This window comes from Aedes albopictus, chromosome 2 (genome assembly GCF_035046485.1).
Source record: "Aedes albopictus strain Foshan chromosome 2, AalbF5, whole genome shotgun sequence".
Taxonomy (NCBI): domain Eukaryota; kingdom Metazoa; phylum Arthropoda; class Insecta; order Diptera; family Culicidae; genus Aedes; species Aedes albopictus.
Window position 1 is genome coordinate 335390032 of NC_085137.1, and position 14119 is coordinate 335404150.

General features: G+C 41.8%; 1 protein-coding gene across 3 annotated transcripts in view; it reads left to right on the forward strand.

The window, feature by feature from the left end:
• The window catches only part of LOC109431662 (uncharacterized), a 35730-nt gene that overhangs the window by 19638 nt on the left and 1973 nt on the right, over positions 1 to 14119 (forward strand). Inside the window, exons 5-8 of one of the 3 annotated variants that reach the window (XM_062852560.1) lie at positions 3363 to 3742; positions 3809 to 4058; positions 4294 to 4460; positions 13113 to 14114. In XM_062852560.1, coding sequence (XP_062708544.1) covers positions 3363 to 3742; positions 3809 to 4058; positions 4294 to 4460; positions 13113 to 14114 — 1799 coding nt within the window. Of the gene's footprint in view, positions 1 to 1443; positions 3270 to 3362; positions 4059 to 4293; positions 4461 to 13112; positions 14115 to 14119 lie in introns of those variants that run through there. The other 2 variants (XM_062852559.1, XM_062852561.1) reach the window with 2 other exon arrangements.

Here is a 14119-nt window from a genome sequence, read left to right on the forward strand (position 1 = left end):
GTTGAATTGTTCGGTTACTCGGAAAACGCCAATTATCGTCTCAATTTGCTGATAATTTCATTCCCTGCCCTTGCATGAAGTACAACTCTTCCAATCGATCATAGTGAAAACCGCTATTTTTTATATTTTATAGTTCCTGAGTATCAGCCGATTAAAAAAAAGAAGTTTGTCCTAGGGCTTTGAGGATTAATAACGTCTTAAGTTTTGCGCTTTGCCTTGTCCTTATGGAGGGTGCGCGCTACAATGGGCTGTAACATTGGTTCTAGTTCTCCAATCTTTATGAAATTTGATATGTGTATTGTCTAGCCAGCATACTTTCAGATTATGCAATAAAATAAGTTCGATTTTTGATCACCCTCAATCTATGCACTCCCTTAAGCCTTAATTAAGGGTTGTGTGGGTTTAGCTAAAAGTGTCCACGCTGTACTAGGGCAGTTATGTATATCATTTATGGATACTATCGTAACATCCAATAAGTGAAAATATAGGGTGGGGCGGGGCAAGATGGGTCAGTGCCATTTTTGGGCGCATTACTCATGTTTTGTTTAGATTAATAATTTTGTTAGATGACCAGCATGAATATATAAAAGTTTGGGGCATTGATTGAAAAATTATTCACTCTCATTGGAAATAAAAAATAAAATGGTTTTTAGCCATTTTTCTTATGCGATACATTCCATATAATCTCCATATAAACGGCCGCGGGGCAAGATGGGTCACCTTCAATTTTGAACGTATTTTTGGAGCATTTAAAAGTTATTTATTTTTTATTACAAGACTATCTCATAAATGACTTCAATCAAGCGGAATGAACACTCAAAATTATAACATAAAATTATGATAATTTTTTAGTGAAAACATCGATTTTCAAGACGCCTTAGGACCACTCAAATCGTAAAGTTTTTTATATATCAAATAAATCTATAAAATGTTTACTACATAGTAGCTCTTGTTTATTCAGTATGGATATGGAGCATATATGGATGCGGAACAAATCTTATATTTTGACGTTTTTCGTCGAGAAAATGTGAATTACTTAAAAGGTGACCCATCTTGCCCCGTACTTTTTTCACGGTGCAAAATCGATCACTTTTTAAAACTGCTTGTTTAACATCATATTTTGTATTTAATGAACTTTTTATCGACTTTTAGCATAGCTAACTAGTGTATTAAAGAGTAGCGGACGAATACAAACCAATACGATTTGTATTTACAAAGTTATGGTGATCCATCCTTATGCGACCCATCTTGCCCCGCCCCACCCTATGTGTGAATCGATCATTTCAAAAATCTTCTAACTGTTTTTATATTGGCTGATTTTGAGATCTTATCAGGTTCTCTAACTTTTTTCTATTTATGTTTTTGTGTGCTTTTGATAATTTTATCATTTTTATAAATAACCATGGTGAGTCCACTAACTTGTATATTTTCGCTTTTTTATAGCCGGCCTCAAAATGGAAGCTGGTTCAAGCGAATATTGCGCCATTAGTGTGGAAAACGATTCAATCAATTCTAAGGATTCCAAAGGCCATTTACCATCAGATCGACCTCAAGATGGAATCGATACTCAACCAAAACCACCTGAATCCGGAGATAAAGCTACATCACCAATAGTAAGCTTTTCGATCAAAAAACCTCCGGTTTTACCACATTCTGACTCACTAGCGGATCGTATCGACCTATTCGAAACCATGTGCAATAACTCAGCTAAGTTGGTTAAACCTCATGGGCATTCCAGTGGCAAAGATCCAACCGAAAGCTGCAAATTCGAGCATTCATACTTCAAGTCTAAAGATAAGTTTCCACGAAACGGAGCCATCGATGTTCGAGTGGAGCTGCTAAAGCCGATTACGAAAGACACTCCAGGTCACAAATTGTGGGAAGCCTGGACAAAGTTTCGTACAACTTTCGAGGTGAACACATCAGCTTTGAACATCAAAGATCAGAAACGTCTAGCACAGCTTCTATATCTCTCCAGCGGGGACTTCATGCGAAGTATTATTCAGGCTGCACAACTGAAGCCGAATTTCGATGAAGCAGGTTGCTACGATAAATTTGTAGCCGACTTTGATGTCTATTTGAAGTCTATGACGGTTTCGCAAGAAGAACTTGGAACTATCAATCGTATGTACCAAGAAAAAAGTGAGAAAATGGATTATTATTCTAGACTGATTGATGAAATGAAGTTTCGTGGATATGAACAAACATTCCAAGAACACCTTATTCGATCACAGCTAATAAAAGGTATGCAAAATCGAGAACTAGCTAGAATGGCCCAAAAATTTGGATATGACACAGAGAAAATTATCCAAATAGCCACTTGTTGTGAAGCCTCCAGCTCCGTGAAAGACGGACTCAATAATACTAAAGTCATCGCTGGGCATATGGATAAGACCGAGTCGATACCGAAGCAGAAGCATAAACGCTGGAGACGCCAAAACCATCGTACAAACGGTGGGAAACATTACGTGGGAAAACGTGGTCGGTGTTCACGTTGCAATCGTCTCGCTCACCAGAAGGATCTATGTCCAGCCATCAACCAACAGTGCAACACTTGTGGCAAAAGCGGGCACTTTTCTGCCACGTGTCGTGTACAATGGCGCGATAAACGCCTCCTAGATGGAAGTGCAAACCAAATCAGTAATTGATTAAACGCTAGGCTAGCTATTTCCGTGATTACATTTGAGAGTGTTAAAGTACCTGTTATATTCAATAAAATCATAAGTGATTCTTCATTCTTGTTGTAAAGTACTATCCGTTCGTGAAACATATCACATGTACAACACACCATTACGTCTCCAAGAGTTCAGTATTTGGCAGTTGCTGATTATATTTATTTTGGCACCGTCGTTTCAAACATAGGGTAGAAGCATCAGTTTTGACCAGTCGGGTGTTTTGGCCATAGTGCGTTATTCAGCCTGTTGCGATCTAAATCAGCATAAATATATGTTTTACTACTATGTAGATCCTAACATAATATTAGCATTAGCATTAGGCTGACACAAATTCTCTGATTCGGATGAGATAATTTGCAATATGTAATAACGAACACTGACAGTGACAAAAAGAAATAAAAATGCAAGTCGACACTGACGCTGACGAACTAACTAGGGCCCCTATATCCACAGCTGTAAAGGCGTGACCATGCTGAGGGTGACGGGCTCGATTCCCAGTCGGTTCATGAACTTTTAGTGAAGAAAACTTTCTTGGTATAGAGTATCTTCGTGCTCGCCACACGATATACACTTGAAACTTGGATCTCATGGCATACATTTTTTATCTTCGGTAGCTATTATCTATCTAAACTTTTTTTTAAACTTAATGTAGTACAAATACACCCTTCCATCTCTATTTGATTTTAGTGGAAAGCAGCAAGATACAATCCATCAACAACAAAGATTATGTGCTGATAATGTTCAGAGACCGAAGCACCGGAAACCATATGCGTTTTCCGGCTGTGGTCACTGGTCGCCGTCAACAGATTCAATACTCCGAAGAGAACGGACTCAAGTTCTTCCATGCGACCATCGAAACTGCCAAAACTCCCCTATCGCAGAGGATAAAAGATGGCCATGGAGAACAGTACCGGATTCTGGCGCTAACACAAATTAACCTGCATATGCGACAGTTCCACGTTCTTTTCAATCTTCAGAATTCTCCTCTACTGGATAACATACTCTCGCCCAAGTGCAATTTCTACAGTAGTAACATGGAGATCGACCGCAGCACGTACAAGGGAAAGGTAAGTATCGGCTGGCAGCATCGATCGCCACAGGAATACCAATTAACCAAAGATTATATCCGAAAGGAGGGGCTCAACGTTCAGCAGGGCGACATTTTGCTGAGCGTATTTGGACAGTGTTTGGACATGCATCGGCCACACATAATGCTGATACAGGGACCCCCTGGGACCGGAAAGTCTAGGGTGATCAGTAATTTGGTGTTGCAACTGCGGAGAGGTATGCCCGAACGTCGACCGAAAATTTTGGTTTGCGCCCAGTCCAATACTGCCGTTGACGTAATCGTGCTGAAACTGATGAAGTTGTTTAGGTTATTGAGTAAGTTGTTGCTTTCTATGCCAGACTATGCCTACTTGGAATTTCACAAATATATTTGAAGGTACCTACCTATCTGATACTTCTGACAATTAATGCATCAAAATTCGAGTTTATTTTTTCTATTTTACAAATTTAATGGATTATTGGTGGAAGATTCAAATGTACATTCGAACTCCAAGTGGGCTAGATGTCATGTCATAAAATTGCAGATTTTTTTACAAGATATATTTTACAGATAAGGACGAAAGGTGTAATATGCTTCGGACGGGTGCATCCAATAAGGTCAACCCCGAGTGTAGGATAGTGTTTCTCGACGACCTTGCCAGAAAACACGTCGACGAGCAGATCAGGTGTCGAAAGCTACGGGATGAGGATCCAATTTACGAAACGTATTACTTAGAGGTAGGTACACTTTTTATAACGAAGACACTTTTTTCATTATTTTAAAAGTTTAAACACAGACAAACAGACGTCTTTGGAATAAGCGTCTTTTGGTGAAGATTATGACGAAGCCACTCATCGAATTTTCAAGAGCACACATTTGAAGAACCAATTGTCGGTTTGCGCTGAAAAGTTGTTCGAATGGTCACCCGCTGGTGGTGACAAATCGACCAACTTTTCAGCGCAAACCGTCATTTGGTTCTTTTTGCTTTTCTAAATTATAACATAAAATTAAGATATTTTTTTAGTGAAAACATCGATTTTCAAGTCGTGTAAGGACCACTCAAATCGTAAAGTTTTTTTTATTTTCCAAATAAATTTATTAAATGTTTACTAGTAGCTTTTGTTTACTCAGTATGGATATGGAGCATATATCAGGGATTGAAAAAGCTCGGCTCACGAGCAAAACTCAGCCAATTTCATGCTAACTTGATGCTTATCAGAAAGATAGGCCATGAGCGTTCAAGCTCATTGAACTAGGACCTTGACTAGGACGCTCATCAGTTAAATGAGCATCGAGCACCGCAGCTCACTGTACCTAAACTAGCTGAGCTTGGATTTATTATGGAAAAAATGCCACATTTTCGATAGCATTTTTCATGTATGAAACCTTTACCAATATAAATAACTGTTGTATTTCGACGTTTCTCTTATTCTGAGTAGCCTTTTACAGGGTAAGGTTAGACCAGAACCGTCTCCAAAGAGCTCAATACGCTCATACGCTGGATCAACTACCTAGGAGGAAAGTGAGCTGACCACTAAATGTTTATCATCAGGGAGCATCCATAATGTTGCATTTTTGGAAGATGTTTGACACTTCCTCCCTTATCGTAACCTTGTTTTCCTAATCCTAATAAATGGTTCGTAGGAAAATCAGAGGGTTCCCCTCCATCTCAAAATACTACCTCATTAATTGATGGTCCCAGTCGGTCCGTAGTCAGTGTGGAGCTGTCATACTATAATTTCTCGGATCGTAGAGTCCCAACCTACAAACAGAATACGGTCTCGTCCGTGGACCATCGATTGCGTCAACAAAGGAAAAGACGCCCCAGGCCACTTTTGTAACAATACGCCATCGCCCAATCAAGCGGCACCGCTTCCATTGAGGTCTTCGAATATCAATCCACTAGACAAGTCAATAAGAACTTCACAGTTTTCCTTTCGTTTTTTTTTTTCGCGTAGCCCCAGAGTCTGGATTACCCAACAATAATGTTGACCCTGTGATTGACTGTGTCAAACGTTCCATGCTGCTGAGCTTTTTATCCGGGAGTCGTGGTTTATCCGTTAGTCGTATTTAGCAGTTTCTCAGCCTCAGTTAGTATCAACTTCTACAAATGCAGGTTATGATAGAAGTGGCTGCATGAAAATAGTGATGATTTGCTATGATTTTCGACTGGCACATAATAGACCAAGTAGAAAGGCGTCGTCAAGCAATTTCTAGCTCATTGTTTATTGCAGAAGTGAGCCATCGTGATCGGTGAGTTTAAAGGAGTTGAGCATAACAGATCGCTCACAGCACCGGGACACTGCGATCACGTTAGGCTCATGCTCGTTGAGCTCGCTCACAAGTGCAATGCCTGATAAATACGGAACTCATCTTATTTGTTGCCGTTTTTCGTTGAGAAAATATGAATTACTTAAATAGGTGACCCATCTTGCCCCGCACTTTTTTCACAGGGCAAAATCGGTCACTTCTCAAAATTGCTTGTTTAACATCATATTTTGTAGGTATTTAATGAACTTATTCTTGACTTTTAGCATACGTAACTAGTGTATTAAAGATTAGAGGATGAATACAAACCAATACTATTTGTATTTACAAAGTTATGATGATCCATTCTTAGGTGACCCATCTTGCCCCGCCCCATCCAAATCATTTCGTATACCGAAAATTTATGTGAATGTATTTAACCTTCCTTTTGCTTCACGTTGGGAATAGCTTACCTGCGTAGTGTACGATTTGGGTTAACAATGACCCCAATGCCAAAGGAGGGTTAAATACGTCATTTTGAGAAAGGACGTATCGCAGAACCCGGCGGGATTTAACCCTTCAGGACGCGCGCCGTTGTACACTACCAAAAAACCTCGCTCGTCGTATGAACCGGTTAAATGAACCGGATAGTTTACCTGAAACCAGTGGTTAGCTTTTTTTTCTTCTCACTCATTCAAAGCTAATGTTGATCACTCGATTTTTTTTACATTCCACTCATTTCTTGTGGATAGGGAAGATTATCCTTACTTTTCACTTTTTTGGTAGATGTTCGGTTTCCCAGATCCTAAAAATTAACCGTTACAGACAGCTGGCAAAGTTTTTTTTTTGTCCTATCATTGTTCGTATTTCGTATAGCCAGAACAGAACAATCATTGTCTTATTGATCATGCTGTAGGAGATGAAATTTTAAGTGTCTATCCCCTTGGCTTACAACGAGCTGTCAGACCTATCCCCCGAGTTAACTGCAGAGTGTTTGGAGAGTTATGTAGAGTACACGTTCCCGCCAGCACACTTCCTGTACAGCTAGCGTAGGAAAAAGTTTGAAAAATAAAACGCTACAATTTTCAGAAGTGGGATGGCGGAAAGTGAGTCCGCAAAATTGATTTTGTAACGAAATACGAACGTAAAAAAAGTTCCGCGGCGGTAGTGCTATAAAGTAGATTCAAAACGAGCGACGGATACGCGGATTTTAAACGAAGAACGAATCCATCGGATCACGCCGGTGGAAACGAAACGCCATTTTGGAACGAATGCCGAAAATCAAACGACGACGAAACGCCACGGACGAACGGGAAGAGAAAGAAGCGGTAATAAAGCGGGAGCCCGAGCAGCAAGCAAACGAACCGAACACTACACCGGCGGGTGGCACGGAAATGTCGCTGAATTCGGCATCTCAAGCAACACAGGAGGCTAGAGGGGCGCGCCCGCTGCATCCGGAAGAAGTGAGGGCTTTGATCAGCGAGTTCGACGGATCGTACGATGCGGCCATTTGGGTGCGGAAGGTGGAGCATTATCGGAAACTGTACGGATGGACGGACAATGCCGCTCTTCTGTACGCGACAACTAGGTTGGCTGGTCCGGCGAAGCTGTGGTACAGTTCAGTAGAGGAAAGAATCTTCGGCTTCCAGGGATTCAAAGTTATGTTGTTGACAACCTTCCCGAACTACCACGATGATGCAGACATACATCGAGAGTTGATGACGGCAGTGAAAGCGCCACAGGAAACCTACGATAATTACGTTTTCCGGATACAAAACATCGCCAGCAAAGGACAAGTTTCGGAATCCTCGGTGGTGAAATATATCATCAGTGGTCTTTCACGGGACAAGCTGTATTATCAGATTGCGGCAAACGAATATACTACGGTTTTCAGTTTGTTGAAGCGGATCAAGTGGTGCGAGTCAAACTTTTTGATGAAGAAACCAGAAGCAGGTGTATCACGTCCACCGATGCGTCAATCCGGATCCGGTGGGAAAGCTGCATCAGGTCCATCGGCAGTTGGAGCGGCTGATTTCATTTGCTTCAATTGCAATGATCCCGGACATAAGTCAGTGAATTGCCCGAAACCACAACGACGACCCCGCTGCACTGCGTGTTTGAAGGTGGGACATAGTGCAGAACAGTGCTTCAAGGTAGTGAACGACGGAAAAGCAGGAACATCAAAGGCGACGGTTGCTATGATTGCTGCAGCTAACGATGAAGAGATAACAGCACGGGATGCAGTACCCAATGAGCTTATCGACACGGACGAGGACGGGATGACGACATGCGATGCGATAATTGGCCGGCGATTGAAGCAGCTAAAATTGCTGGTTGATTCGGGCAGTGCGGTGAGTCTAATCAAACGATCTGAACTTGCTAATTTGGTTAGGGCAAATAGTAATGTAGGGAATCCATCCATAGATATCACCGGTATCAATCAATCCAAAGTAAAGGTGGAGGGTTGTATGAAAACAAAAGTGATCATCAAGGGCAAACTGGTTTTTGATGTTTCGTTTTGGGTGGTCGATAATGAGACTATGGGTGTAAGCGCTATTTTGGGTCGTGATTTCCTCAGACAGAACAATATAACTGTGATACGTTTTAAGAAGCCTGAAGTATCGGCAATAGGCAGTCGGTTTGATCTTAATATGTTAAACGAGGCGTTTGGAGATGGCTTGCCTGCGGCTGCTGACTTTGATGATCTGGAGTTGATGGTGGGTGACGATGTCGAGACAAGGCAATACGGAGAGCAGATTAATTCCGATTTTGAAACGTTTTATCGTCAAAAGCAACCGGACGCTAGTAAGACTGTAAAGTATGTGGCCACGATACGCTTAAAGGAGGATAAATATTTCAATGTTTCTCCTCAACGAATGGGAAAATTCGAAAAGGACGCGGTTGACGAAATAGTTGAAGGTTGGTTGCATGATGGAATCATATGCGAAAGCGAGTCCCCATATTCCAGTAGGGTGGTCCTTCCCGAATAAACCGGTATCATACATCTATTTTACAGTGTAAGATTTTCTTATTATTCGTGTTATCATAAACTGGATTATAAATCGGTGATACCACAAATCATATTGATGATAGAAGTTAAAATTTTGGGAGTTTTAATGATATACCGAATGGGTTGTTAAGTATCGTTACCATTCAAAAATGCTATATTTCTCGAACAAAAATTATGCTGAATTATACACATTATAATCACTTTATCATCAACTTCATGATACAGCGAATAATAAAAACAAAACGGAAATATTTCACCAAACCTGCTTTATCGACCCGAAAAAAGTTCACCCCTGCGGCACTTGTTGGACACTGTCAAGTTTTCCTATGATTATCTGAATCGTTGTGTACATCCGCTGCGTTTTTATTTGTTGAATCGGGAATCGAACTGCGATTGAAGTGTGCTTAATATTTGTTTGATAACTCTTCGTGTGCTGCTTACGCATTACACCAACCGGAATCAGTGCTCGCGGTAGGTTGGAACCCAGTTTTGTTGTGAAGGAAAAAAAACAGTTGGTAAAGACCATCAGCAGCGGGGGTGCTCCGATAAAGAAATCGCCAGGTGGAAACTTGAAAATAGGGAGTTCGACTTCGGAATGCAGGGGAAGCCGGAAAAGGTAAGCTTTCAAGTGCATTCATAGGAATTAGAGAACTGCAGCTGCTGACATGGAAACAGCAGCCGTCAAGAGTGGCAGTTTTTGGTGACAATGGGATTCCCGCACTCGTCCCCGCTTGAGCCCAACTGAAGTGTAGTTTCTTTTGTGCTCAGAAAGGCTCAGAAGTATTTAAATACTTTAAATTTGTCACTGATGAAGAACTGGAAGTACACACAACAGTAGTTACATGCCATTGTAATGTTCAAACATTGAAAAAGTCTGAAAATAATCAAATCCATTGCCACCTAGATGAAAATATATTATTAGAAATTATTCATGTATCATTCAATGTATCGTTATCACAAATGTTATGATACTTGAAAAGTATTGAATAATTTCCTTTTTTCGATTTTAATCATGAAATCATAGAACTATTATTACTTTTGTAGTTATCATTCCACGGATGAATGTCTTACGATTTAAACGATATCGTGAATTGTAAATTTCTATGCGGGTTGTTAAGAAAAGCAATGGTCGGTACCGATTATGTATCAATTTTAAAGCGCTGAACAAGTTGGTTGAACGAGATCGATTTCCGCTTCCGATAATCGAAGATCAAATTGCCAAACTAGAAGGAATGAAGTACTTCTCTACGATGGATATGAAGAATGGATTCTTTCACGTTGAATTGTCTGAGGGCTGTAAAAAGTATACGTCTTTTGTTACGGAAAACGGGCAATATGAATTTAACAAGCTGCCGTTTGGATACACCAATGCGCCGTCCGTTTTCTGTCGCTACGTGGCAAAAGTTTTGAATCAGTTCGTCAAGTCTGGTGAGTTGGTTGTTTTTATGGATGATTTCATGCTGTTTACGAAGACCGTTGATGAGCATCTCGACCTATTGCGTCGCGTATTTTCGGTGTTGAAGGATAATGGTATTGAGCTTAATCTGGAAAAATGTCGATTCTTAGTTACACAGGTTGAATTTGTTGGGTATGACATTCGTTCGAACCAGATTAGCCCATGTGATCGTCATGTGAAAGCCGTCCGAGATCTGCCAATTCCACAGAACGCAAAATGTCTGCAAAGGTTTATGGGTTTGTTGAGCTATTTTCGGAAGTTTATCAAGGGTTTTTCCGCTATTGCCAGTCCTCTGTATGATCTGCTTAAAAAGGATTCGGTTTACCATTTCGGCCCGCAGCATCTGGAGGCGTTTGAAACACTGAAAGCTTTGCTCGTATCTCGTCCTGTTCTAAGCATTTATTCTCCGGTGGCTGAAACGCAGCTTCATACGGATGCATCATCGCATGGGTTTGGAGGCATTCTCATGCAACGGCAGCAGAGTGATGGCAAGTTTCATCCTGTTATGTTCTTCAGCCGCAGAACAAACCCAGCAGAAAGTAGACTTCACTCGTTCGAGCTGGAAACTTTGGCGGTCGTATATTCGCTCCAACGCTTCAGACATTATCTCATTGGTATTCCGTTTGAGATTGTTACGGATTGTAAGGCCCTGAAGCACACGTTAGAGAAACGGGACACCAACAGCAAAATTGCTAGATGGGCAGACTTCATCGCCGAGTTCGACAAGCAGATAGTGCACAGGTCGGGAGAACGAATGCAACACGTTGATGCGTTATCCAGGATGTATGTTCATGCCGTAGAAACAAATGAGGGAGAACGGAATTTGTTCGAAGATTCGCTATATGTTGCGCAGATTAAAGATGAAAAGCTGTGTCGTCTCAAATCATCGGTCGAGGAAGGCAAGGTAACTGGTTATGAGGTTCGTGATAATCTGTTGTATAAATCGGAAAATGGTCATCTCCTGTTGTATGTCCCACAGGAATTGGAGGAATCGGTTATATACAGATTTCATGATTCACTTGGTCATTTTGGCAAAGATAAAGTGATGCAGTTGATAAAACGTTCTTTTTGGTTTCCACAAATGGCTGATAAAGTTCTTGCGCATACGAAAAGGTGTATTTCATGCATTATGTACAACCCAAAGACTAAGAAGACAGATGGAGAGCTTCAAAGCATCGACAAGGGTAATAGACCGTTCTGGATGGTTCACGTAGATCATTTGGGTCCGCTGGAAGCCACGAAGGGGAAAAATAAGTACGTGCTGGCAGTGGTTGATGGTTTTTCCAAATTTATTAAGCTCTACCCTACAAAGACGACCAATACGCATGAGGTTATGAAACATTTGAAGTCTTATTTCATTAACTACAGTACCCCTAGGATACTGGTCTCGGATCGGGGAGCGTGCTTTACTTCGCAGGCGTTCAAAAGTTTTGTTGACACGCATGGGGTTGTCCATAGTCTGGCAGCGACGGCTTGTCCGCAGGCCAACGGTCAAGTGGAGCGATATAATCGCACGTTAGTTCCTCTCTTGGCAAAACTAGTTGAGTCCTCCAGTTGTTCTTGGGATACTGCTTTGATCGACGCCGAATATCTCTTGAACAATACTTGGACTCGTGGTTCTGGGTCGATACCGTCGAAGCTTTTGTTCGGGGTTTTGCAGCAACGAAGGATACCCAATGATGCCGTGCAGTATTTTCAGGACTTGCTGGAGAGTCCAGATCGCGATGATTTGGAACGGTCAAGGGACGAAGCGGCTATCCGCATGCGCAACCTCCAGGATTATAATAAACGAAAACACGACAGTAAGTGTTTGAAAACAGCTTTTAAAGAGGGTGATCTGGTTGTAATCCGTAGTGTTCCGGTTGTTGGTGAAAATGAAAAGTTGAGACCACGGTTCAGAGGCCCCTATCAGGTCAAAAGGGTACTGGATAGGAATCGTTATGTCATTGCCGATATTGACGGGTATCAGGTGTCGGGAAAGCACTTTGAGGGAATATTCGACCCACAAAATATGCGCCTATATAAGCAAGATCCTCCAGGAAATTCACGAGATGAATCTGAAATTGAACTAAGTGATGATGATCAGTAACATGGTTTTCCTATTTGTTGCAGGAGAATAACAGAGAATATTAAGTGATGGTTGTCACATACAAGTTCAGATCGCAACGAGATCAATCAAATGTATTAAGAGATAGGAATTTAGGGCTGGCGAGAACTTTTGTAGGATGGCCGAGCTGTAGGAGATGAAATTTTAAGTGTCTATCCCCTTGGCTTACAACGAGCTGTCAGACCTATCCCCCGAGTTAACTGCAGAGTGTTTGGAGAGTTATGTAGAGTACACGTTCCCGCCAGCACACTTCCTGTACAGCTAGCGTAGGAAAAAGTTTGAAAAATAAAACGCTACAATGCTGAACTTTAAACACCTTCACACAAAAATCACTGCGGCCAATTGGTAATCCCTGAAAACCATTCATAATTAGCTACCTGTGCCGAGCAATCTGATATTGTGAATGATTCTAGAAGTTTTGGTCATATCTTCATCAACTCTGAGAAAATTTAGGTAAGGCGACTCAGGAGGGTCCAAAATATAGGGGTCCAACTTGTATTGGTTACTTTATTTCAATCATAAGCGATAAAAAAAATCTCTAACTCATCTTTTTTCCACACCCCATAAAGGTTGAAAATCTGCAGAAAAGGATCAAACATCTTCGATGTACCAGTCTTCAGGGCGGAAGTTTACTGCAAACCACCCGTTTGCAGGATGAGCTAGATCAACTGGAATCCCGGCTCGAGCAAATCAAACGCCTGCTGCCGGAGAACTTCGAAAACATAGACCTGTACGACAAGGAGCGCCGAGGTATGGAAATGCATGCCAAGAAGCAGTTCGTGGCCAAAGCGGACGTAGTTTGCACTACGCTGGGAAGCTGTGGGAGCTTAACCGATTACACGCAATCGTTGAGGTTCGACATTTGTATTATTGATGAGGCGACTCAGTGTACGGAAATTGCTTCCTTCACGCCTCTTCAGTTCGACGTGAAAAAGCTGATATTGGTGGGCGATGTCAAGCAGTTGCCTCCGCTTGTGTTCGGGAAAGAATGTGCCGAAGCTGGGCTGAAAAATTCTCTGTTTTCGAGAATCCAAAACTCATTCATTGGAACAAATTTGGAAGGAGTAAAAATGCTAACCGTGCAGTACCGTATGCACCCGGAAATACTTAAATGGCCCAACGAGTATTTCTATGACGGGAAGCTGACGAGCGATCCGAAAGCTACCAAATGCGACGGGTTCCCTTTCAAACCGTACACCATCTTCAGCTTGGAATGCCAGCAGAACCAAACGCAGATGGAACACCAAATCTACAATAACGAAGAGATCCAGTTTGTTTTAAAACTGCTCACCGAAATCATTCAGTTCTGCGATCGGCATACGTCCATTGCCATTATCACGCCTTATACCCGACACAAACGAGAGTGCGAAAAGTTTCTGCAGGCGAAGAAGATCACCCAGGTGTCGGTTTTGTCGATCGACTCGGTGCAAGGGCAGGAGTACGACGTGGTGGTGATTTCCCTGGCGAGGTCCATCGGAACCGGGTTTTTGGACAACCCCCAGAGGCTAAATGTGGCTCTGACACGGGCCAGAAAGTGCTTGGTCATGTGTGGCAATTTTGCCGATCTACGGGTAAT